This window comes from Chiloscyllium plagiosum, unplaced genomic scaffold (assembly GCF_037043375.1).
Source record: "Chiloscyllium plagiosum isolate Xiang-an unplaced genomic scaffold, Cpla_swu_hap1 HiC_scaffold_10, whole genome shotgun sequence".
NCBI classification, from domain to species: Eukaryota; Metazoa; Chordata; class Chondrichthyes; order Orectolobiformes; family Hemiscylliidae; genus Chiloscyllium; species Chiloscyllium plagiosum.
In genome coordinates, this window is record NW_028270148.1 from 95,176,341 (window position 1) to 95,202,292 (window position 25,952).

The 25,952-nt window shown below is 43.3% G+C and overlaps 1 protein-coding gene across 1 annotated transcript; it reads right to left on the reverse strand.

The window, feature by feature from the left end:
- Window positions 1-18,055: 18,055 nt before the first annotated feature.
- Window positions 18,056-18,853, reverse strand: LOC148149026 (putative G protein-coupled receptor 139). The gene has a single exon (XM_087991741.1). The coding sequence runs from the start codon at window positions 18,851-18,853 to the stop codon at window positions 18,056-18,058; it is 798 nt and encodes a 265-aa protein (XP_087847867.1).
- Between the last annotated feature and the right edge of the window lie 7,099 nt (window positions 18,854-25,952).

Genomic DNA, 25,952 nt, shown 5'->3' on the forward strand with positions numbered 1-25,952 from the left:
TTGCAGCTAACCTAATCGCAATTGTGACACTATCGGGAAGGAAGTGTGGTCTTTCTAAAGGTGTCAACTTGTACCTGATTGCTATGGCTGGAGCAGATCTGCTGATTGTCCTTATTCAGGTCATACTGGACAAGATGAATCGCTCCTATCTACACATTGTATTCTTCTCCTACCCTCCTGGTTGTAGCATCAGAGACGTTATTGGTTCCACAGCTGTAAGTAGCTCAGTCTGGCTCACAGTCACCTTCACCTTTGACTGGATGGTGGCTATTTGTTTCCAGAAACTGAAGAGAAAATTCTGCACCGAGAGAAATGCAGCTGTCATTATCACAACTGTCAGTTTACTGAGTTTATTAAACAAAATACCATTGTATTTTAAATATGAACCATACTATTGCAAAATAACCTATGAATATTTCTACGATCCTGTGTGGATAGCTTTTGACTGGGGAGATCGTATTTTAACTCCCGTGCTCCCTTTCTTCCTGATCCTGCTGCTCAATGCTGTCCCCATCAGACACATCCTTCTGGCTAGTGCAGTCCGCAGGAAGCTGAGAGGACAACAAAACGGGGATAAGCCGAATGATCCAGAAATGAAGAATTGAAGAAGATCCATCAGTTTGCTCTTTGCCATTTCGGGCAGTTTTATCCTGTTATGGATCACTCGTGTCATAACTCTCACGATTCAGCGACTTACTGGGTGGTATAGTGGAACTCCAGTTGGATATTGGGTGGGAGATCTCATGGGGACAATGCTTCAGTTATCCAGCTCCTGCACCAACACATTTATTTACGCAATCACACAGAGGAAGCTCAGAGAGGAGATGCTGAATACTGTGAAATATCCCTTCATCACCATCCAGAATTCCATTAAACGATGGGAACAAAGCTGGTCAATGTAAGCACGGTCCGGAAAGGAATATTATTGTTCATCTCCAGCTCAGCTGCTGTTGAGGCAGCACGTGCAAAGAGATTTGAAAATGAGAATCAGATTGTTCCTCAAGTTGAATAAATTATTTAACACAAGTGTGTTCTTAGGGCATCTGCTCCTGGTCAGTGAAGATCCATTAACACTTGGCTCATTAATATTTGGGGAATATAATGTAAATTTTCACTTCAGTTTTAAATCATGTTTCTAGTGCAATACATGTCACGTTGTCTTATGCTGTAATTGTAGAAGAGCAATTGAATTGGAGATTGTATTTATGAAGACCATTAACATGATTTAGAAGGGATAATAATAACAGAATCATCACCTACAACTGTCTCTCTGACTTGTGAGTGACGGTATCCTGCAATACACAATAGTAAGATCTTAGCTCTGATTACAGCTGTAGCTCCCCATAATTCTATGAGTTTTTAAATCGTTATGGGAAAGGATAGGCCTTGTTTCAAAGTTACAGTTCTAAATTGGTGTAAGTCAATGTTGATGGTACAAGACAGAAACTTTCAAAAGCTGATTGGTGTAGACTGTTGTCAGGTAAAGGACAATCTGGCAAGTGAGAGGCTCAAAGGTGAGATACTGAGAGTTCAGAAACAGTCTGATCGTGTTAGAGTGAAGGGTAAGGCTGGCAGCAGTAGGGAACACGGGATGAATAGGGGCATCGAGAGTCTGGTCAAGAATGTGAAGGAGGCAAGTATCAGGTAGAGACAACTGGGATCAAGTCAGCCTTGAAGTGTATAAGGGGTGCAGGGGCATTCTTAAGAGGGTAATCAGGAGGACAGAAAGGGGATATGAAATAATCTTGACAGATAAGGTTAAAATTATCCAAACATTTTCAACAAGAATATTAAGGGTTAAAGAGCAAATAGTGTGGTAATGGAGCCCCTTAAAGATCAAGTACAGGAGGTGGCAGAGTCACCGAATGAATATTTTGTTTCAGTGGTTATTGTGGAGAAAGACATGGAGCTTGAGAACTTGGGGAAATAAATATTGATGTGTTGAAAACAGTTCACATTACAGAAGAGGCAGTGCTGGAGGTCTTAAAAAGGCCAAAGGTGAATAAAACTCCAGGACTTGATCAAGAGTATCATTTTCTAAATGGGGAGAAAAGTCAAAAGTCTGAAGTGCAAAGAGACTTTAGAGTTCTAGTCCAGGATTCTCTCGGGGTAAACTTGCAGGTTAGAACATAGAACATAGAAGAATACAGCGCAGTACAGGCCCTTTGGCCCTCGATGTTGCGCCGATCCAAGCCCACCTAACCTATACTAACCCACTATCCTCCATATACCTATCCAATGCCCGCTTAAATGCCCATAAAGAGGGAGAGTCCACCACTGTTACTGGCAGGGCATTCCATGAACTTACGACTCGCTGAGTGAAGAACCTACCCCTAACTTCAGTCCTATATCTACCACCCCTTAATTTAAAGCTATGCCCCCTTGTAATACCCGACTCCATACGCGGGAAAAGGTTCACACTGTCAACCCTATCTAACCCCCTAATCATCTTGTACACCTCAATCAAGTCACCCCTAAACCGTCTTTTCTCTAATGAAAACAGCCCCAAGTGTCTCAGTCTTTCCTCATACGATCTTCCTTCCATACCAGGCAACATCCTGGTAAACCTCCTCTGCACGCGTTCCAGTGCCTCCACGTCCTTCCTATAGTATGGCGACCAAAACTGCACACAATATTCCAGATGCGGCCGCACCAGAGTCTTATACAACTGCATCATGACCTCAGGACTCCGGAACTCAATTCCTCTACCAATAAAAGCCAGTACGCCATATGCCTTCCTCACCGCACTATTTACCTGGGTGGCAACTTTCAGAGATCTGTGTACATGAACACCAAGATCCCTCTGCTCATCCACACTACCAAGTATCCGACCATTAGCCCAGTACCCCATCTTTTTGTTATTCTTCCCAAAGTGAATCACCTCACACTTAGCTACATTGAATTCCATTTGCCACCTTTCTGCCCAGCTCTGCAGCTTCTCTATATCCTGCTGTAACCTGCCACATCCTTCCTCACTGTCAACAACTCCTCCGACTTTCGTATCATCCGCAAACTTGCTCACCCAACCTTCTAACCCCTCTTCCAGGTCATTTATAAAAATGACAAACAGCAATGGTCCCAAAACAGATCCTTGCGGAACACCGCTAGTGACGGCACTCCATGAAGAAACTTTGCCATCAACTACTACCCTCTGTCTTCTTCCATCCAGCCAATTCCTAATCCAAACCTCCAACTCACCCTCAATGCCATATCTCCGTATTTTCTGCAGTAGCCTACCATGGGGAACCTTATCAAACGCCTTACTAAAATCCATATATACCACATCTACCGCTTTCCCCTCATCAACCTCCTTCGTCACCTTTTCAAAGAATTCAATAAGGTTTGTGAGGCATGACCTGCCCTTCACAAAACCATGCTGACTATCCTTGATCACATTATTCCTATCCAGATGTGCATAAATCCTATCCCTTACAATTCTCTCTAAGACTTTGCCCACAACAGAAGTGAGACTCACCGGCCTATAGTTACTAGGGTTATCCCTACTCCCCTTTTTGAACAAGGGAACCACATTTGCTATCCTCCAGTCTTCTGGCACTACTCCTGTAGACAAAGAGGACATAAAAATCAAGGCCAATGGCTCTGCAATCTCCTCCCTTGCTTCCCAGAGAATCCTAGGATAAATGCCATCAGGCCCAGGGGACTTATCTATTTTCACCTTTTCCAGGATTTCCAACACCTCTTCTCTACATACCTCAAAGCCATCCATTCTACTTATTTGTGACTCAGTATTCGCATCGACGACAATGCCCTGTTCCTGAGTAAATACTGAAGAAAAGTATTCATTCAGTGTCTCCCCAATCTCTTCCGCCTCCACACGCAACTTCCCACTACTATCCTTGACTGGACCTATTCCTACCCTAGTCATTCTTTTATTCCTAACATACCTATAGAAAGCCTTAGGGTTTTCCCTAATCCTACCGACTAAGGACCTTTCATGTCCCCTCCTTGCTGCTCTTAGCTCTCTCTTCAGGTCCTTCCTGGCTACCCTATAACTCTCAATCGCCCCAATTGAACCTTCACGTCTCATCTTGAGATAGGCCGCCCTCTTCCATTTAACAAGGGATTCCAATTCCTTATTAAACCACGGCTCCCTCGCACGACCCTTTCCTCCCTGCCTGACAGGTACATAATTATCAAGGACACTCAATAGTTGCTCCTTGAACAAGCTCCACATATCATTTACACTCTTGCCTTGGAGTCTACTTTTCCAAGCCACACATCCTAAGTCATGCCTCACCGCATCATAATTTCCCTGACCCCAGCTATAACTCTTGCCCTGTAGTACACACTTATCCCTCTCCATCACGAGAGTAAAAATCACCGAATTATGGTCACTATCCCCAAAATGCTCACCTACCTCTAATTCTAACACCTGGCCTGGTTCGTTACCCAGAACCAAATCCAGTATGGCCTCACCTCTTGTTGGCCTGTCTACATATTGTGTCAGGAAACTCTCCTGCACACATTGAACAAACACTGACCCATCTAACGAACTTGAGCTATAGCTTTCCCAATCAATATCAGGAAAGTTAAAGTCCCCCATAACAACCACCCTATTACTGTCACTCATCTCCTGAATCACCTTCCCTATCCTTTCTTCAATGATTCTAGGACTATTAGGAGGCCTGTAAAAGACTCCTAACAGGGTGACCTCACCTTTCCTATTCCTAACCTCAGCCCAAACTATCTCAGATGGCAAGTCCTCATCCATCGTCCTTTCCACCACTGTAATACTATCTTTGACAAGCAATGCCACACCTCCCCCTCTTTTACCCCCACCTCTGACCCTACTAAAACATTTAAATCCTGGAACCTGCAACAGCCAATCCTGTCCCTGTTCTAGCCATGTCTCCGTAATAGCCACAACATCGAAGTCCCAGGTACCAACCCACGCTGCAAGTTCACCTACCTTATTTCGTAGACTTCTTGCATTGAAGTATACACACTTCAAACCACTTTCCTGTTTACAGGCACCCTCCTTGGAAATTAATGCCATGTTCCTAACCTCCCTACACTCCAGGCCCTGCACCCTGAAGCGACAATCTGGGTTCCCATGCCCCTGCAGAGTTAGTTTAAACCCCCCCCAAGAGCACTAGCAAACCTCCCCCCAAGGATACTGGTGCCCCTCAGGTTCAGGTGTAGATCATCCTGTTTATAGAGGTCCCACCGTCCCCAGAAAGAACCCCAGTTATCCAAAAACCGGAATCCCTCCCTCCTGCACCATCCCTGTAGCCACGTATTTAAGTGTTCTCTTTCCCTATTCCTCGAATCTCTATCACGTGGCACGGGTAACAAACCAGAGACAACAACTCTGTTCGTTCTAACTCTGAGCTTCCAACCTAGCTCCCTGAAAGCCTGTCTAACATCCTCGGCACTCCTCCTACCTATGTCGTTGGTGCCAATATGGATCACGACTTCGGGCTGCTCCCCCTCCCCCTCCAGGACCCGGAAAACACGATCAGAGACATCACGTACCCTTGCACCTGGGAGGCAACATACCAAACGTGAGTCTCTCTCTTTCCCACAAAACCGCCTATCTGTGCCCCGAACTATCGAGTCCCCAATTACTACTGCTCTGCTCTTCTTCACCCTTCCCTTCTGAGTAACGGGGACAGGCTCCGTGCCAGGAGTAAGGAAGGTAAATGCAATGGTGGCATTTATTTTGAGAGGACTTGAATATAAAAACAGGGATGTACTTCTGAGGCTCTATAAAGCTCTGGTCAAATTACATTTAGAATATCGTGTGCAGTTTTGGGCCCCATATCTCAGGAAGGATATATTGGCCCTGGAGCATGTTCAGAGGAGGTTCATGAGAATGGTGCCAGGAATGAAAAGCTTAACATATGAGGAACATTTGAGGACACTGAGTCAATACTCGATGGAGCTTAGAAGGATGATGGGGAGTCTAATTGAAATGTACAGTTTACTGAATTGCCTGGACAGAGTAGATGTTGGGAAGATGTTTCAGTTGGGAGGGAAGATTCAGAGCTGAGGGCACAGCCTTAGAGTCTCTCCAGCATCCTGTGTTTGTTTCAGATTTTCGGCATCTGCAGTGTTTTGCTGTTATTGAAATAAATGTCAGCTGTTATTGAATCACAAACTCACAATGTTTAAATTTATCATCATGCACTTCATGCATCTACTTCCACAAAGCCAACTGTATCGCTTGTTTGACAGTCTCGAATATGGTTTTGATTGCTGTGCCCATCTTTAGCGCAGTCAGTCCACAAAAAAAGACAACAGAAAGACAGTGATGACAGGGGGAGAATGATGGACAGGAGATTGAAGGGCCTACCAGGAAGGTGAACGGAAATATATGGTTTTCATAGATATTTGGTCAACCCGTCTTGCCATGGAAGGTTAGATTTGTACAAATAGAGTATATTCGACTTCCATAAGTTCTCAAAAAGAAAGAAGTTGGGCAGAACCAAATTAACGTGTTGAATTGGATTGTTAGATCATAGTTACTCCAACAGCAAGTTGCCCCGGAGCCTGGAGCAGATTGAAGTCAGTCAGACAGTCACATCTGATCAAGTGGAAGTTTCAGGAGACAGTCAAGGCCAAGTCAATCATTGTTGGAGAAACCGTGTCAGAATCAGGCTCATCTAGGCCAAGGAACTCCCCCCTAATTCAGAAAGTTTGGATTAAAGAAAGGTATTATTCTCTTAGAAACAGAAATCCCATGGTTCAGTTAGATTTGTGAATAAATAAAAGAGGTCTGTGTGTTGAACGGAATGTTGAACATTCTGCAACTTTTTCATGAAGTGATATTTTGGAAAACTTTAAAGATCAACAAAGGTTGATGAAAATGTAATTATTAAAGAAAACAAACACAATATTTTAAAAAAGCAAAAACATCTACAAATATAAAAAGGGAAGAGAGTAGCTAAAGTGATTGTTGGTCTCTTGGAGGGTGAGGCTGGGGAGTTAATCCTGGGGTAAACAGAAATGGCAGAGACACTAAGTTCATATTTTACATCACCTTCCACTGTGGAGGACACTAGTGCCATTTCAGTAGTAACAGGGAATGCAGAGGTTATAGACAGGGAGGGACTTAGAACAATCACCATCACGAGGGAAACAGTAATGAGCAAAATATTGGGATTGAAGCCAGCCAAGTCCCCAGGGCTGAGTGGGGTCCTCCTCGGGTCTTAAAGGAAGTGGCAGCAGAGATCGTGGATCCACTGGGTATAATTTTCCAAAACTCTCTGGATGCAGGCAAAGTTTCAGTGGGTTGGAAAATGCTACTAGAGCACCTTTATTCACAACAGGAGTGGGGCAGAAAGTAGCTAACTATAGAGCAATTAGTTTAACATGTGCAGCTGAGTAATTGACTCCATTATAAAGGAAGTAATAACAGGACATTAGAAAAGTCGAAATACAATCTATTACAGTCAGCATGGTTTTATGAAGAATAAACTATGTTTGACTAATTTGCTGATGATCTTTGAAGATGTAACAAGCAAAGTGGAGAATGGGGATCCTGTCGGTATCTGGACTTAGAACATAGAACATAGAACAATACAGCACAGAACAGGCCCTTTGGCCCACGATGTTGTGCTGAACATTTGTCCTAGCTTAAGCACCCATCCATGTACCTATCCAATTGCCGCTTAAAGGTCACCAAAGGTTCTGACTCTGCCACTCCCACAGGCAGCGCATTCCATGCCCCCACCACTCTCTGGGTAAAGAACCCACCACTGACATCTCCCCTATACCTTCCACCCTTCACCTTAAATTTATGTCCCCTTGTAACACTCTCTTGTACCCGGGGAAAACGTTTCTGACTGTCTACTCTATCTAGTCCTCTGATCATCTTATACACCTCTATCAAGTCACCCCTCATCCTTCGCCTTTCCAATGAGAAAAGGCCTAGCACTCTCAACCTATCCTCGTACGACCTATTCTCCATTCCAGGCAACATCCTGGTAAATCTTCTCTGCACCCTCTCCAAAGCTTCCACATCTTTCCTGAAGTGAGGCGACCAGAACTACACAGTACTCCAAATGTGGCCTTACCAAGGTCCTGTACAGTTGCAACATCACTTCACGACTCTTGAATTCAATCCCTCTGCTAATGAACGCTAATACACCATAGGCCTTCTTACAAGCTCTATCCACCTGAGTGGCAACTTTCAAAGACCTATGAACATAGACCCCAAGATCCCTTTGTTCCTCCACCACACTAAGAACCCTACCGTTAACCCTGTATTCCGCATTCTTATTTGTCTTTCCAAAATGGACAACCTCACACTTGGCAGGGTTGAACTCCATCTGCCACTCCTCAGACCAGCTCTGCATCATATCCAAGTCCCTTTGCAGCCGACAAGAGCCCTCCTCACTATCCACAACTCCACCAATCTTCGTATCATCTGCAAATTTACTGACCCACCCTTCGACTCCCTCATCCAAGTCATTAATAAAAATTACGAACAGCAGAGGATCCAGAACTGATCCCTGCGGAACTCCACTTGTAACTGGGCTCCAGGCTGAATATTTACCATCTACCACCACTCTCTGACTTCGACCGGTTAGCCAGTTTTCTATCGACTTGGCGAAATTTCCCTCTATCCCATGCCTCCTGACTTTCCGCATAAGCCTACCATGGGGAACCTTATCAAATGCCTTACTAAAATCCATGTATACTACATCCACTGCTCTACCCTCATCCACATGCTTGGTCACCTCCTCAAAGAATTCAATCAGACTTGTAAGGCAAGAACTACCCTTCACAAATCCGTGCTGGCTGTCCCTAATCAAGCAGTGCCTTTCCAGATACTCATAAATCCTATCCCTCAGAAACCTTTCCATTACTTTACCTACCACTGAAGTAAGACTAACTGGCCTGTAATTCCCGGGGTTATCCCTATTCCCTTTTTTGAACAGGGGCACAACATTCGCCACTCTCCAGTCCCCTGGTACCAAACCCGTTGACAGTGAAGATGAAAAGATCATTGCCAACGGTACTGCAATTTCCTCTCTTGTTTCCCACGTAATCCTAGAATATATCCCATCAGGCCCGGGGGACTTGTCTATCCTCAAGTTGTTCAAAATGTCCAACACATCTTCCTTCCTAACATGTATCTCCTCTAGCTTACCAGTCCGTTTCACACTCACCTCTTCAACAATACGGTTCCTCTCATTCGTAAATACTGAAGAAAAGTACTCATTCAAGACCTCTCCTATCTCTTCCGACTCAATACACAGTCTCCCACTACTGTCCTTGATTGGACCTACCCTCGTTCTCGTCATTTTCATGTTTCTCACATACGCATAAAATGCCTTTGGGTTATCCTTGATCCTATCCACCAAAGATTTTTCATGCCCTCTCTTGGCTCTCCCAATCCCTTTCTTCAGGTCCCTTCTGGCTATCCTGTATCCCTCCACTGCTCTGTCTGAACCCTGTTTCCTCAACCTTATGTAAGCCTCCTTCTTCCTCTTTTCAAGACATTCAACCTCCCTCGTCAACCAAGGTTCCCTCACACGACCATTTCTTTCCAGAAGGCAATTTGATACAGTGCCACACAAAAGGTTAATACACAAGGTAAGATCACTTGGGGTTAGGGGTAATTTATTCACTCACACAGAGGATTGGCTCACCAACAGAAAGCTGAGACTCCAGATAAATGGGTCGTTTTCTGGTTGGCAAGATGCCCAGGATTCAGTCCTCAGACTCCAACTGTGTACAATCTATACTAATGACTTGGATGTTGGGACAGAAAGTACTCGATCCAAATTTTCAGATGGCACTAAAATAAGTAAGAAAGTAATTTGCAAGGAAGAAATAAGGAATTTATAATTGGATATGAATAGTTTTGGTGAATGAGCCAAAGTTTGGCAAATGAGGTTTAATGTGAATAAGTGTGAAAATAACCAATTTGGTCAGAAGAATAGAAAATCAACCTATTATCTAAATGGTGAGAAACTTTAGAGAGTTTCAGTGCAGATGGATCTGGGTGTCCTTGTGCATGAATCTCAAGAAATTAATATGCGGTACAGCAGGTAATAAGGAAGGCAAATAGAATTTTGGCATTTATTGCTAAAGGTATAGAGTATCAAAGTAGGGAAAGTATTGCTGCAACTATACAAGATGGAGGGGACGGGGGCTCAGTGGGTAGCACTGCAGCCTCACAGTGCCACGGTCCCAGGTTTGATTCCAGCCTCGGGCGACCATCTGAGTGGAATTTGCACGTTCTCCCTGTGTCTGCGCGAGTTTCCTCTGGGTGCTCCGGTTTCCTCCCACAGTCCAAAGATGTGCAGGTTCGGTGCATTAGTCAGTGGAAATGTAGGATGATAGGATAAAGGGATAGGTCTGGTGGGATGTGGGTCGGTGTGGGCTTGTTGGGCCAAGTAGCCTGTTTCTGTAGTGTAGGTGTTCTCTTCTCGAAGACTTTAGTGAGACTGTACCTGGGGTATTGCATAAGTTTTGGCTCTCTTAATTGTGGAAGGATGTGGTTGGAGGTACTTCAGAGGAGATTAACCAGATTGATTCCAAAGATAATGAGAGATTGACCAATTTAACCGACATGCTGTGGAGCTTAGAAGAATGAGAGGAGATTTAATTGAGGTAGATAAGATACTGAAGAGGATTGATGAAGCAGCTGTAGATATTTTGTCTTTGGGGCAATCTCAAACAAGAGCGTTTGGATAAGGGATAGCAGATTTAAATTAAAGATAATGATAAGTTACTCCTCTCAAAGTATCATGAATCTGTGAAATCCACTATGGAAGGCTGGACACTGATTTAAGGAGGAGACAGACACATTTTTAATTGGTAATGTGGTGAATGGTTATGGGGAGTGAGCAGGGAAGTGTAGTTGAGTCCGAGATGAGAGCAGCCATGATGGTATTAAATGGCGGAGCAGGCTCAAGGGGCTGCATTGTCTACTCCTGCTCTGAGCGCTTATGTTCTTAGTGCCCTCTTGTGGCCATTTGTGGATGTACAGAAGCAAGCCAGAATGAATGGATTCAGTGGAGTATTTGAACTTCACATGTTTGTTTTGGTATAACAAAAGGATTAGTTTCACTCAACATAATCACTTTTCCACTTTCTCTTTCAAGGACGTACTCCTTGCAAATCATTTTGCATCACCTCAGTCACTCTCCTAATTAGTTTGAGAATGCAAAAAACAAACATAAACTTTCCCTTCATTTCTCATGATATTCACTTGGTGACATTTACTCCAACATTTCACTGTCACTTGTCCATTTCTTGGTACCAAGTTCATTATGATGTCTTCACTCACATCTGCCTTTTAGTGCTACAGCCTCTCATGGTGAACACTAAATATTCTCTACCCCCTTCTCCTTTCCTGTCTCCCTTTCCATCTGTGACTATATCTCCCTTTTGGAATGCAGTGCCTGTGCTTGGAGACGGCGGTCTATGTTTTACACTGACCCTCAGTGTCAGGTCGAAGAGTGAATTCGAAGCCCGGTCTTGCTGCAGTGACCCTGGGGCTGCTGGGTTTACCACAGGCGGACTCTTCATTAGCCGCCGGCAAGCTCTTCATCCCCAAAATGGAGCTAATGGCTTCCTGATTCTACCCAATGTACCAGGGGCTGATGGCTCTGACCCCACAGCAGTGTCCCCGGGAGAGGGAAGGGGCAGACCTTGAGGGTATCTCAAATTGGAGCAACCCTCAGACAATTAAGACAGTATTAGACTTGAGGAGGTTAAGGAGGGGTGTATGCGCCATTGGACGGAGCAGAAACACCTCTGGGAGGGTTAAATGGAGACCTCCTGTTCGGACCAAGGTACCTCCAGCACTGATACCCTCCATCCCACCCTTTCCCACACAAAGTTACCACAAGGAAGCCATCTCCCTGAAGCTGGTGGTTGCTCACAACATGATCTGGATTTGCTTCACAATCTGAAAAATGGCAGCAGGTCATGAGACCACAAGATATAGGAGCTGAATTAGGCCATTCAGCCCATCGAGTCTGTCCCACCATTGCATCATGGTCCTTACACTGGTCCACAACTGTTACCTTCATTGTACAAATTGCTGCCTGTATCCATGGTGATGGTAGCTGGTCTGAAACCCAGTCATTGGGAAACTTCAATGGTGGCAGCACAGCAATAGGGCACTACCCCATTGCAGCACCTTCCTACTTTACCAGCCTCACAACCTCCACTCCCACTAATGTCGTGTGAGAGTGAAGTAAGGGGAGACAGTGGCTGATTCTGTGAACACCTGTCTTCAGAGATGATATTGCCATCAAGAAATTGTCAAGAGTTTGGCTTCTATTCTGGCCAATCAGAAATGGGCTTTGTTTCCTTTTTATTTGATGTGGAGAGTTGAGTGTGTGGCGCCATCTAAAGGACAGTGAGAAGCAACTGTTAGACACAAGGTTTCTGCCCGTCTTTCACTCAAGTTTGAGCAGGACATCAGGAGCTCTCCTTCCCAATCATGTGACCATCCTTCACTGAGCATGGAATGACTGAGCCAGGAGCTGTCAGCTTCAGGAAGTAAATCATTCAAAGGTTTGTCTTCTGCCAGCCACCTTACAGACCCAGTGGGAGGAGCTCTATGGAAATATTATCCCAGCCCCACCCTTTTCTGTTTCTCTCTGAGCTTGCTGTTCCTTTATCACCCTCACCGTCAATTAGTCCATCCTGTAACTCTGTTACCAACTCATTTTATTCTCTCTCTTTTGAATTGTTTCCTCACAATTCATCTCTGTCTTGACTCTGATTTCACTTCCGCTGTTTCCCCGGTCTCAGAACCTTCCCACACATCGCCCTCTTTCTTCCATCTCTCCTCTCTTTTGCTCAAGTTCTGTCTTCCAGTTTGTACATTCCCAATCACCTGTCCCCGGGGGCTCCCCTTAAAATACTTTCATTTTGTTTTCCTCTTTTATTTTGTTGTCCAGGAGCACATTCCATCCCTTCAGTGGATGTTGGGTTAAATCTACAGCTCGGAGAAGATTGTACCTAATCAGCACTTCAGACTGAAACCTGCAGCTGTCAATGTTGACGCCTACAGGAAGGACTGCAACAGGAAAACCATCAATTTGACTGAAAACCACAGGCCAAACATACACTTTCAAACACGCATTTTTATTTACACACCAGATTTTTAACACCTTTTGGTCAAAATAACCTCCATTCTCTTTTATATGAGTTGCTTTCCCTCTCTCAAGTTCTCGTGGTGACCAAGGTACATTTTGTTTCTGAGACTCTATCGGACAGAGATGAGGCAGGCTTGGGATGAGAAGGATGTAGCTCAAACATGGGGAGATATATGGACTTGTGAAATACAGATAAAACCATTCACCTGCAGGAGAGGGACTTGTAACTTTGAATTTAAATGGGAGCTCTCTCTTGTTGTTAGAGTTAGTGCCCAGGAGAAGTCTGTACACTTTGATAACTCAGAACTATCTGTAGAGAATATGCAGCCGTCATTACAACCTGGCCTGTCTTCAGGGTTTATAGTAACTCTGCTTTTGATAATGACCACCTTCCTCTCTGAGTAGTGGCTAATGTCAACCTTTCATGTAGCAATAGTCAGAGATTAAACAGGCTGAGCCTCTCTTCCTGCCCGCCTGAATGTCACCACAGTGTTTCATACCCATTACTATATTGTGCCATTAACACTGTTGGAAGACACAGTCACAGAATCATATGGCACAGAAACAGACCCTTCAGTCCAACTGATCTGTGCTGAGCAAATATCCCAAAGTGTAATGTATCAACACAGATTTTTTTCTCCTATGATCACCAATTGCAGCTGGGTTTCCAGAAAAATCTAGGAACTGCTTCAACTTGGAAAAGGTTCTTATTTCACAGTTTGTCACATGAGGCAATTTTATTTTGGTATGATCAGTCTTCATACCCAATTCTACACACACACACACACTTACATTCCCCCCCCCCCACACACACACACACACATACAGACAGACACACACACAGACTGGGGTTAGGATTATTTTCGCTGGAGTTCAGACGAATGAAGGGGATCTCACAGGGACTTATAAAATTCTAACAGGACTAGATAGGGCAGATATAGGGAGGATGCTCCTGATGGTGGGTACATTCAGAACCAGGGGTGACAGTCTGAGGATTCGGGGTGGACCGTTTAGGACGGAGATGAGGAGACATTTCTTCATCCAAAGAATGGTGGGTCTGTGGAATTCATTCCCTCAGGAAGTAGATAATGCCAAAATATTGCATCTGTTCCAGAGGCAGCTAGATATACCACTCGGGACGAATGGGATCAAAGGTTATGGAGAGAAAGCAGGATTAGGCTATTGAGTTGGACAATCAGCCATGATCGTGATGGATGGTGAAGCAGGCTTGATGGGCCAAATGGCCACCTCCTGCTCCTATCTCCTATGTTTCTATGTTTCTATGTTTACCCCTCAATAACCCTTGATTTAGCTTTTCCAAATTTCTTTGGGATTGTCGATGTGTGCAGCTGGAATCTCTTTAGTGTTTAAATCTAACACGATGCTCATGACAGACGGCTAGCTAACTGGCATGCAGTTTTCTGCTTCCCTCCCTTCTTGAATAAAATGATATTTGCTCATTTTAATATTGAGTACCATTCACTTTCCAGTCTGATGGAACCTTCCTGAATGCAAGAATCTTGGAAAATTAACCCCAATGTATCCTCCCTTCTCATTAACCGCTTGTAAAACCCAATGGTGATGTTCATCTGGACCCAGAGACTTGTCAGCCCATAGCACCAACAGGTTGCTCAGAATATTATTGTAATTTTGCCAACACAAACACAGACAGAGAGACAATGCACAAGGTTTGCTGATGGGAAGGACAAAAATATCAGAAACACAGTTCTGGCACCAGTCCAGATCACAGATATCAATGTGTTGCTTCCTTTCAAATCCTTCCTGTCTTTGTTAATGATGCAAACTATGCCAATTCTCAGTGATCCTTTGAAGATTAAACCCTACAGTACTTTTCAAGACTCTTCTTCCTATTTCCCTTTCAACAGGGGATTGGCCGAGAGAGGAGCTCACAGGGGATTGGCAGAGAGAGGAGCTCACAGGGGATTGGTAGAGGGAGGAGCTCACAGGAGATTGGCCGAGAGAGGAGCTCACAGGAGATTGGCCGAGGGAGGAGCCCACAGGGGTTTGGCAGAGAGAGGAGCTCGCAGGAGATTGGCCGAGAGAGGAGCTCACAGGGGATTGGCAGAGAGAGGAGCTCCTGGATATTTAATTCTCTGTCTCTTTGCAAAGAACTGACGTCCCAGCACTGGATCATTGCAGTACTCCATCATTCACAACCTACCAACTTAAAAAAAACACCTACTCTTTTCTCTCTGCCCATTTCAATGTATTTTGTACCTTGGCTGAATGGCATATTTTGTTTGGTAATGCCTCTGAAGTGCTTTGGGAGGTTTTATTAGGATATAGGCAAAAAAAAACGTTGTTATATTAAAACTGCCTCAATCCACAGTGACAACCTACCATCGGAGCCCTTAACTCCACCCTCTCCTATATTTCATTATTAATGTTCCTTATCAGGGAATCCCTGTAGTGTGGAAGGGTCCATCAAGTCTACACCAACCCTCCAAAGAGCATCTCAGCCAATCCCTGTAGCCTCTATTTCCCAAGGCTAATCCAGCTAATTTACCCATCCCTCAACACTACAGGGAAATGTTGCATGGCCAACCCATATGTCTTTGGACTGTGGGAGACAACTGGAACACACAAAGGAAACTCACAAAGACACAGGATAATGTGCAAACTCCACACAGACAGTTACCCAAAGATGGAATTGAACCCAGGCCCCTGGTGTTGTGAGGCAGCAATGCTAACAACTGAGCCACCATGCTGGTCTTTGAAGTGAAAGAAAGAGCATATCTTTATTCTTTCAATCCCAGAAGGCAAAACATTATCTGGTGCAGTCTAACATTAATGCACAGTATCCCTTAATTCAGTATTTGCTCAATCTCTATGACCAGGTCTCAATCCTATATGGCCATCGTCAATACTGAGTTAGAAGAGGAGGTGGCAGATCAATGATGTTATCGATGAGTAACTCAGAGATCCAGGTTATTGCTCTGGATTCGAATCCCACCACAATATTCGGAGACATTTTAATTTAATTAATAAACTCTGGGGTAATAATGGCCATCCCTCTATAAAGTGACCATGCTACCAGATTATTGTAAAAACCCATCTGGTTCACTAACATTCTTCAGGAAGAGGAAATCCTTACCTGGACTGGTCTACACATGATTCCAGGTCCACAGCAATATGGGTGACTCTGAAATGGTTCAGCAAGCAGCTGACTTACCAGGCAACAGATCAGCAACATCCACACCCCGTGACAAAAGAGAATACGTTATTGGCCCCTGAAGAGGGGTTAATACCCAAAACATTGGCTTCTCCAACTATCGATGCTGCCTGGCTTGCTGTGTTCTTCCAGCCTTTTGTTTATCGAACAGAGTACTCCAGCCTGACCCAGGAAGCTGACTCATGTGATCTCAGTGGCTCAGACATTAGCTTTAAGACCTTCAAAGTGTTTCACTTAATAAAGGTACAGATTGAATCACAGACTGAGTAATTGAAAGAGTTGCAAAGATTGATGCATTCCCTATTTCATTATAATGGTGTTATCTATTCACTGCAGTCAGAATCCTCACTGTCCATATCACTTGCATTTTGTGAACTGAACACTAGATAGACCCACAGCCTTATTAATCACCTCTAGTGTTTGTGACAATGCTGCTCCTTTAACAAGGTTATATTGTCCTTGGTTTTCTTAGGAATGGGTTGTAAAAGGCAGAGGTTCTGATTTGACATTGTGCCTCTGATCTTCGGGTAAGCTTCATCCGTGGTGGCCTTCAAGGTACACAGCGATGCAGAATTGCCAAGCAGAGACTGATAGCCTAGCTCCATAACCATGAAGACGGCCTCAACAGTTATCTTGAGTTCATGTCGTGTTACATGTGACCCCACTACACAGTTCTGTATCTGTAAACTCTTCCTTACTGTCCTGTTTTGAAATATCTCCTTGATAACTTGCTATGGTCTCTCCAGCTTAATTAGTTTGTACAGTTTTGGATTACTCGTTACTTTCGTTAGACTGTCAGCATGTGACTCTGATACCCAGCATGTTATTCCAGCTGTTTGGTTTGTCTCCAATACTACCTGATTTCTGATTCATTTTGATTATCTCTCTACCTCAGTTAATCGGATTACTTGTTGTTCAGCTGTTGACACTTTACTCACACTGTCTGTCACTCTTGATCATCTGCAAAGACCTAATACTCAGCCTGTCAACACTCCACTCACACCATTTGTATGGATCTTTTGATCTGTCTGACCATCAGTGGGTGCTGTCTGCTCTTGATATGATGAAGGGGCAGCGCTGTGAAAGTTTTATATTTCAAATAAACTTGTTGGACTTTCACCTGGTGTAGTGTGAATCTTGACCAGAGCCTCAATATCTCTATTTATCGTTGGTCCCTACTCATGAGAAAGTTCCTGGCTCATACCATCCTGCCTTACTCCAATTTAGAACTTTAAGTCTTATACAAGGCCTATCCATTTTTATAACTATTTTATAACTAATAGAATTATGGAAAATTGAAGTTTTAATCAGAGCTAAGATCTTACTGTTATTGCAAGGGACTATCACTCATGAGTCATGGAGCCAATGGTAGAGCCAGTTTTCAATGACAGCTGTTATAATGGACCCTTCCGATTCATGGTAATAGCATTTAATATTATAATCTCCAATTCAATTGTAAAATTATACCATAAGACAATGTGATCTATATTGAGCGAGAGACAATATTTTACAAAATGAAGTGGAAATTGACATTATATCCATCAACTGATAATGGGCCAAACGTGAAGATCAAGATAATTATGGATCTTTACTGAGCAGGAGCAGATACCCTCAGAACACACTTGTGTTGAATGGTTTGTTAATGCTGGTTCAGGAACAATCTGATTCTCAGTTTCAAATCTCTTTGGAAGCACCGATTCAACAGCAGCTGAGCTGGAGATGAGCAATAATATTCCTTTAGAGACCGTGCTCACATTGACCAGCTTTGTTCCTATCGTTTAATGGAATTCTGGATAATGATGAAGGGATATTTCACAGTATTCAGCATCTCCTCTCTGAACTTCCTCTGTGTGACTGCGTAAATAAACATGTTGGTGCAGGAGCTGGATAACTGAAGCATTGCTCCCATGATATCTCCCACCCAATATCCAGCTGGTACTCCAATGTACCATCCTGTAATTCTTTGAACTGCGAGACTTATAACACGAGTGATCCATAACAGGATAAAACTGCCCGATATGGCAAAGAGCAAAATGATGCATCTTCTTCGATTCTTCATTTCTGGATCATTCGGCTTATCCCTGTTTTGTTGTCCTCTCAGCTTCCTGCGGACTGCACTAGCCAGAAGGATGTGTCTGATGGTGACAGCATTGAGCAGCAGGATCAGGAAGAAAGGGAGCACTGGAGTTAAAATACGATCTCCCCAGTCAAAAGCTAGCCACACAAGGTAGTAGAAGTATTCATAGGTTATTTTGCAATAGTATGGTTCATATTTAAAATACAATGGTATTTTGTTTAATAAACTCAGTGAACTGACAGTTGTGATAATGACAGCTGCATTTCTCTCGGTGCAGAATTTTGTCTTCAGTTTCTGGAAACAAATAGCCACCATCCGGTCAAAGGTGAAGGTGACTGTGAGCCAGACTGAGCTACTTACAGCTGTGGAACCAATAACGTCTCTGATGCTACAACCAGGAGGGTAGTAGAAGAATACAATGCGTAGATATAAGTAATTCATCTTGTCCAGTATGACCTGAATAATGACCACCAGCAGATCTGCAACAGCCATAGCGATCAAGTACCAAGTGACACCTTTAGAAAGACCACACTTCCCTCATGATAGTGTCAGAATTGCAATTAGGTTAGCTGTAAATGTTAAAAAAAAGGTCACACCAAACTTTACCATGAAAATGTGAGTAAATAGTGTAAGCAATAAAAAGTTACTATTGTACAACTGACATGAAATAAACAGGCTGAAGATATTGTGCAAATGGATCAATAGGTCAGTTTCTCAATTAACAATGAGAATATAAGATTAGATTACATTAGATTACATTACAGTGTGGAAACAGGCCCTTCGGCCCAACAAGTCCACACTGACCCGCCGAAGCGAAACCCACCCATACCCCTACATTTACCCCTTACCTAACACTACGGGCAATTTAGCATGGCCAATTCACCTGACCCTGCACATTTTTTTTTTGGACTGTGGAAGGAAACCGGAGCACCCGGAGGAAACCCACGCAGACACGGGGAGAACGTGCAAACTCCACACAGTCAGTCGCCTGAGGCGGGAATTGAACCCGGGTCTCAGGCGCTGTGAGGCAGCAGTGCTAACCACTGTGCCACCGTGCCGCCCATATAACTTGGACAAAATTATAAAGCTTGTTTTGGGTAAGTGCAAGTTGTGTCAAGAGTTTTTCAGGGATTCTTGCAGTGCAGCCCCATGACTTTTCCCTCCATATCTCACTAAATACACATCATTAATGACCCATTCCTCTCCTAGGTCATCCCTCACTTTCAATTCTATTCCTAACCTCCCATATTCCATTCCCAGAAAAATGTCGCACTCAATGGATGTCCATGGACTGATTGATACCCCTTGTGGCTGAGCTAACTTTAAAATCCCACAGTGCACCTGGGCAGGCTCTGTCAGTCCAGAGCACCCTGCATGGTGGCTGAGAAAAGGCACCATTCGTTTACCCCTGACATGGCAGACATGGGGAAATGGGCACTCCAATGAAGGGGCATCTTTCCACTTTGCTTCAATGGTGCAAACTACATCTGAATATAATGGATCCTCACTGAAGCTTGGAAATAAATGAAACAGGTGCTGGAAATCAATAAATACACACTTATCTAGAATTTAATTCCATCGGTAAATAAATGCAAAGACATTGACTGGAGCAAATTGACCCTGTTTGGCTGCATGCCCAAAGTGATGGAGAGACTATGAATAAAATAAGGATAAACATCAGGAATGTTTATGATCAACAACATTTGAAATAAAACTGTAAATGTATAAGTATGCAGCAAATATTATCCCAACAAGTTACATTATCAGAGCAGTTAAACCAGCAACAGTTACAATAACTCACACAGAACTCCAGTGACCCCAAGGATGGGATAGAAAATGGGTTCAATATCAAAGAGCAGAAACATTAGATCCACCAGATTCATGTTGAGTGGTGAATTCGAGTGTCCTTCAGCATCAAACAGGTTTCATTAACACTCTGAGCTCACTCAGTCAGTGAAGCCATTTATGAATCCAGGTGAGTGACACTCACTGAGCCCAGGAGGCTTATGTAACCATTGTAATTAGTTCCAGCCACTGGAGTAAACAGATTACATCACTGAGTATATTGTATAGTGGTGAAGAAAAACAGAACTGATTTATTGACACTCGATAAGCCACAGGCCAAGCACTGGAGTAGAAACATTAAAATTATAGAACTGGAGGCAGGAAAATGACCACTGAACTTCTCAGACCTGCCCTGGCTCCTGTCAGAATGATTCACTCACACCCATTTCTCTCTCTCCTTTCCCCATATCCTTGTCCCTTTGAGAAACATTTCATGGATTCTCCTTCCTGTTGGATGCTGCAAACTCTAACAACCTTTGTCTCTGTGTGTTCATGTGTGTGTGGATATAATCTCGTGCTCTCAAACCTGCACAAGATTCCTCAGTGCACATTTAGAATGGAAGCTGCCGTTGAAAATTTGTTACAATGTAATCTCTAATGAGCGGGTGTGATACAGGGTGAGAGATTTATGAACAGAGGCAGATGTGAATGAACAAGATTGAGCTGAGAGTAATCACAGAGTGAGGCTGACACAGAGACAGGAAGGAATGGAGTGAGGAAGGAACAGAGGGAGGAGGGATTGGGAATGACACGACAGAGGAAGGAGTATAATCAAAATGGAGGACAAAGTTCATGGTCTGAAAATGTTGAACTCAATGTTTAGTGCTGAAGGCTGGAAAGTACTGAGGCAGAAAATGAGGCTTGTGTTGGGCCTCCCTGAAACATGACAGCAGGTCTTCGACAGTAACATTAGAACGGGAGCAAGATGGTTCATTAAAATGGCAAACAAACAGAAGATCAGGATTATTCTTGTGGACAAAGCAGCAATGTTCCTCAAATCAGTTACCCAGTCTGTGTTTAGTCTCATTAATGTAAAGGAGTCTACAATGTGAGCAGCAAAATCAGTAGATCAGATGGAAAGAAGTACAAGGGAATCTGCTGTTCCCTGGAAAGGTGTGTTCTGGACCCCGGGCTGTGAGGAGGGAGGGGATAGAGGGCAAGTATTACACCTTCTGCAATTACATGGGAAGATACACTGTGGGTTCCTTATGAAGGGAGGGGGTGGTTAGGGATTGATAAAAGTGTGACAGGAGTGACGGAGAAATGGACCAGTGTGTTGTAGATGGAGCAGCTCAAATGGAATGTTGCCCATGGTGAGGTGGGGTAGATGTGTTTGGTGTGACTGGAAGGGGTGGAAATAGTGAGCGATGGACACAGTCACTGGTAGGGTGGAATATGAGGACAAGGGGAATCCTCGGGAGAGAAGGGGATGGGATTAGTGTGGAAATGTGTGAAATGAGTTCAATATATGACCGAGGACCCTTTCAACCGTGGGGTGGGGAGTTATCGGTTGAATAAAAGGGAAGACCTGTCAGAGGTACCTTGGTGGAATGTGGAATAATCAGAACAGATGTGACGGAGATGGAGAAACTGGGAGAATGGAATGGAATCCTTCTCACGTCCTGCTTCCTGTGAGGACTCCATTCCATTTTTGCACATGCTCAGTAGCTGTCCTTAGAGTAAGGATAGAATGAACCATTTCCACCATATCTCCCTGCAGGTATTTATCACCATGGATTGTGTACATTATTTACACAGACTGGAGCCCTCCCTGAATGATGAGGGCCTACGTTTAGATAATCCATTGAGATGTCCAGAGAGGACCTTCTTGACGTCAAGACAAAAACTCCCATTTTCCAATTAAATGTTGAACATTGAGAAGGGGTTCTAACCAATGAGCAGTGAGAGATCAATTTGTATAGATGATCATTCATTATCACCCTCATTATTATTTAATTTCACCTCAATGGTTTGCAATTTCTCTTCTCCCACCTGCTGGATAGAAACTAGAAACCAGAAATGCCTGACATGAAAGTCAGAGCAGGTGCCTGGTGACTCTACCTCACTGTTCCATCGTGGACATTGGGCGCCAACATCTCAAGGTACGCTCCATGGGCAGTGTCTGCACACACCCCATATCCATGCACCTTGGTATGAAACACATTCCAGCCTCGCTGCATCATTATGGTCCCTCTCCAATTCACATGCTGTATGGCTCTGCACTTCCATACTGCAATTTGGATTGCACTGGCACCTTTCATTGGAATGTTGTTGTAATTTTACACACAAACAAGCTCAGGGATTGGCCCAGGCTGTATCTCAGGGCTGTTCACCTGCTCTCTCAGCACTCACGGAACCTACTTGGATGCTGACAGCTCTGCCTTGTGTTGCCATTTTGTGCTTTGTCCCCTCGGCCAGAGCTAAAGGCTGATGACACTTTGTCCTGCCTTACCTTTTAGTGCCGGCATAAATCCAGGGCCTTAGAAGAAGGACCAAATATTTTAAAAGGAAACCATTGGACACCTTTTGTAAACACTGTTTATCTAGCTGTGTGTTCCAACAGTGTGATGACAAACTGGAACTGAGGGGTTGTTGACAAGAGAAACTGATGAGGTTTTCGACAAAGGACCATTCATCGATGACAACGATCCTCTGCCTGCTGACAACGATGTGATTGGTTGTCAGGGAGGTGGACAGGTCAGTTGTGGGTAAGGGAGAGAGAAGTCTGTCAGACCAGAAGAGAAACCAGCAGATCTGCAACAGCCAAAACCTCAGTCTCTGTCAGTTCTCTGCAAGAAGCCACTTTAAATCTGAAGAAAACCAGCTTACCTTTCCTTGAAGCAGATGCTGCAAGTTGTGCCTTTGAACTGCTTGTGTTAGAGAATTTTCAGCAGTGAACCAGCCACTCTGTGCCTCTTCCAAACCAGTGGAAACATTCAGGGAAATGAAGGTGGAGGAGAAATATCAGCCAACCCAACAGATCTTGGGAACTAAAACTACAGAAATTTGCCCAGTTTTTCATCAGCCCACCTAATTATTTTGCTCTGTTTATGATTGACTGTCTGTCCATACCTAAGTTTACAAAGGGTCAGAGTTTAATTTGCAGAGTTTACTGAATTTACTTGAATTGTTTCCCTGTAGCCAGAATCTAATGAATTGTAATAAATAATGATTTCCTGTTCAGTGATGTAACCTGGTCCATGACTTCTATCAACCCGCATCTGAAAATCAGGTGGTTTCGTGATTTTGTATATTTCCGTTTAAAACCTCATCTTTTGTGAAAACTCCAGAATAGCAGGACTTGATTTCCAGTGTGTTACCATGGTGAGGGATGACAAAAGACTGATTGACAAATTGTGGCATTGTGGTCCATAGTTAAAGATGACTACATCTGGTATCCCACACATGATATTTAAAGAGGCTAACACAGTCCATGAGAATAGTCAATTCAGCTTCTGTAGCTGAACGTGTCAGAAATAATAAGCCATGACAACGAGGAAGATCAGCCTCTGACCTTAGAGAGAGATCAATGCTAAGAAGTTCCCATTATTTTCTGGAAAAGAGCAGGGTCAAAGATGTTCTTTCCCCTCCTGTCCATGAATGGCACAGACAGTTGGAGATCACTGTCTTGCAGGACCAGGGCATGTTTGGTCATTATTCTTGTTGCTGTGCTTTCCCCCAGTACTTGGAAATAACGAGATGTCTTTGAGTACATCTTCTGTTGAATGTCCTGAAGGGGACGCCAGTCCCTGTAGACCAAAAGGTGATTCAAAATACTGATAGGACAGTGTTGTTCAAAATACTTCTGCAGTGCCAGGTTTTAAGAAATACACTCACGTATTTATATCCCTTTTTAGTCTCCCTATGTCCTCTTCACAAATTACGTTCCAATCCCGCATCGTGCCAGCAGCAAATATAGCTACCATGCCCTCATTCACTGCATCATCTCTATTGCTGCATTTTAAACAGTTGCAGCACCTGCACTGATCCCTGTGGCACACCACTCATTACCTCTTGCTACCCAGAAAATGATCCATTTATGCTGACTATCCACTTCATGTTATTTTACTAATCTTCTGTGCATGCCAATACATTGCTTCTTGCACTATAAAGCTTTGCTTTGCACAATAACCTTTGACATGGCACTTTCTCAAATGCCTTCTGAAAATCTAGACATAGGACAACCCCCTTTATCTCTAGTACATGGTGCTTCTGCAAAGAACTGCAATATATTGGGGAAACACAAAGTCCTTTTTCACAAAACCCTGCCTGATTAGCATAATTTCTCCAAGTCCACTGCTGTAACATGATTAATAATAGATTCTAATACTTTCCTATGACAGATGTGAGCCTGATATCCTTCTTACAATCTCCTTCCCTTTTTCAATAATGATATTACATTTGCTCTCTTCTAATCTCGTGGAACCTTCCCAGAGCATCGGTGATTTTGAACGATTTAGCATAAAATGTCTCACTAGCAACTTATTTTCAGATCTGAGATTGAGGTTCACCAGAACTCAGGGATTTCTGAACCCAGAGTTCCAAACATTTGCTCAGTGACGCATTTCTGGAGCTTTCACCTTTCTTGAGTTCTTCCTTCCTTTTAGTGTCCCGATTGCAACTATATTTAATCATGTTAATTGTATCATCTACATTGAACTCTGATGTAAAATACCTGTTCAATTCATCTGCCTTCTCCTTACCTGCCTAGATTCCTCTTCTATGGGAAAAACTTCCATTTTGCCAACTCTTGATGTTAAAATATCTCTATAAAGACTTATTATCTGTTTTTATATTTTTAGCTATCTTTCTGTTATACTCTAACTTTTCCCTACTCATTAATCTCTCCATCATACCTTGCTCTTTTTAATATTTCGTCCAGTCCTCTGAGCTGGTTCCCATCTTTGTGCAATGATATGCTTTTCCTTTCAGTTAGTAATACCTTAACCTTTTTGAGTTACCCTCAGCCTCTCTTGTTGGATTGTGCCTATTATGTATATTCTGAAGTATCCCCTTACACATCTGTCACTGAATTTCTGTTGATCTCCCCCTTTCATAATTTGACACTTCAATTTGTCACAACTCAGCTGGGAGGAGAGTGTGGATAATTGTGTCTCACTCTTACACAAGTTGTTGCAAAGTATAGAAATGTATGAAATCCTAATGAGGCCAAATTTGGTGAGCAATGATTTGCCTGACTGACTGCCACTCACGATAAAAGCAATTCCAGCCGGGTTTTCTCATTAACAGAAAATAACTCATTTATTGTGACACACAACTTTATCAAAAACAGAGAAAAACAAAAGATTAATAATCAACTACTCTGCAATTTAAACTACATCCTTTAAGACATCAAATATACACACTCAATCATGATAAAGGCAGATAGAAGATAAATGGTTAAACTTGAAAAATGTGGGTGCAAAAAGGACATCAACAGGGCAAGCAAAATGCAATAGATCAGAAGTCTAGATTATAAAGTGGAAGCCATTCTCTCACAGAGTTTTTAATTTTAACTACAATTATATCCCATTTTAGTCAATTGACAGTGATTCTATTATTCAATGTTTGATCAGATTAATCTTCGACATTTCTTGTGTTGTTTTGTTTTAATTTTAAGCTTATTTTGACATCTTTTCCAACACTGAAAAAAGGAAAGAGAGAAAGGGAGATGGATACATTCTGTCTGCAAGCTCTGGAAGATTCTCACTTCAGTTGCTGCCCTGCTTTCTATAATAAATTGTTA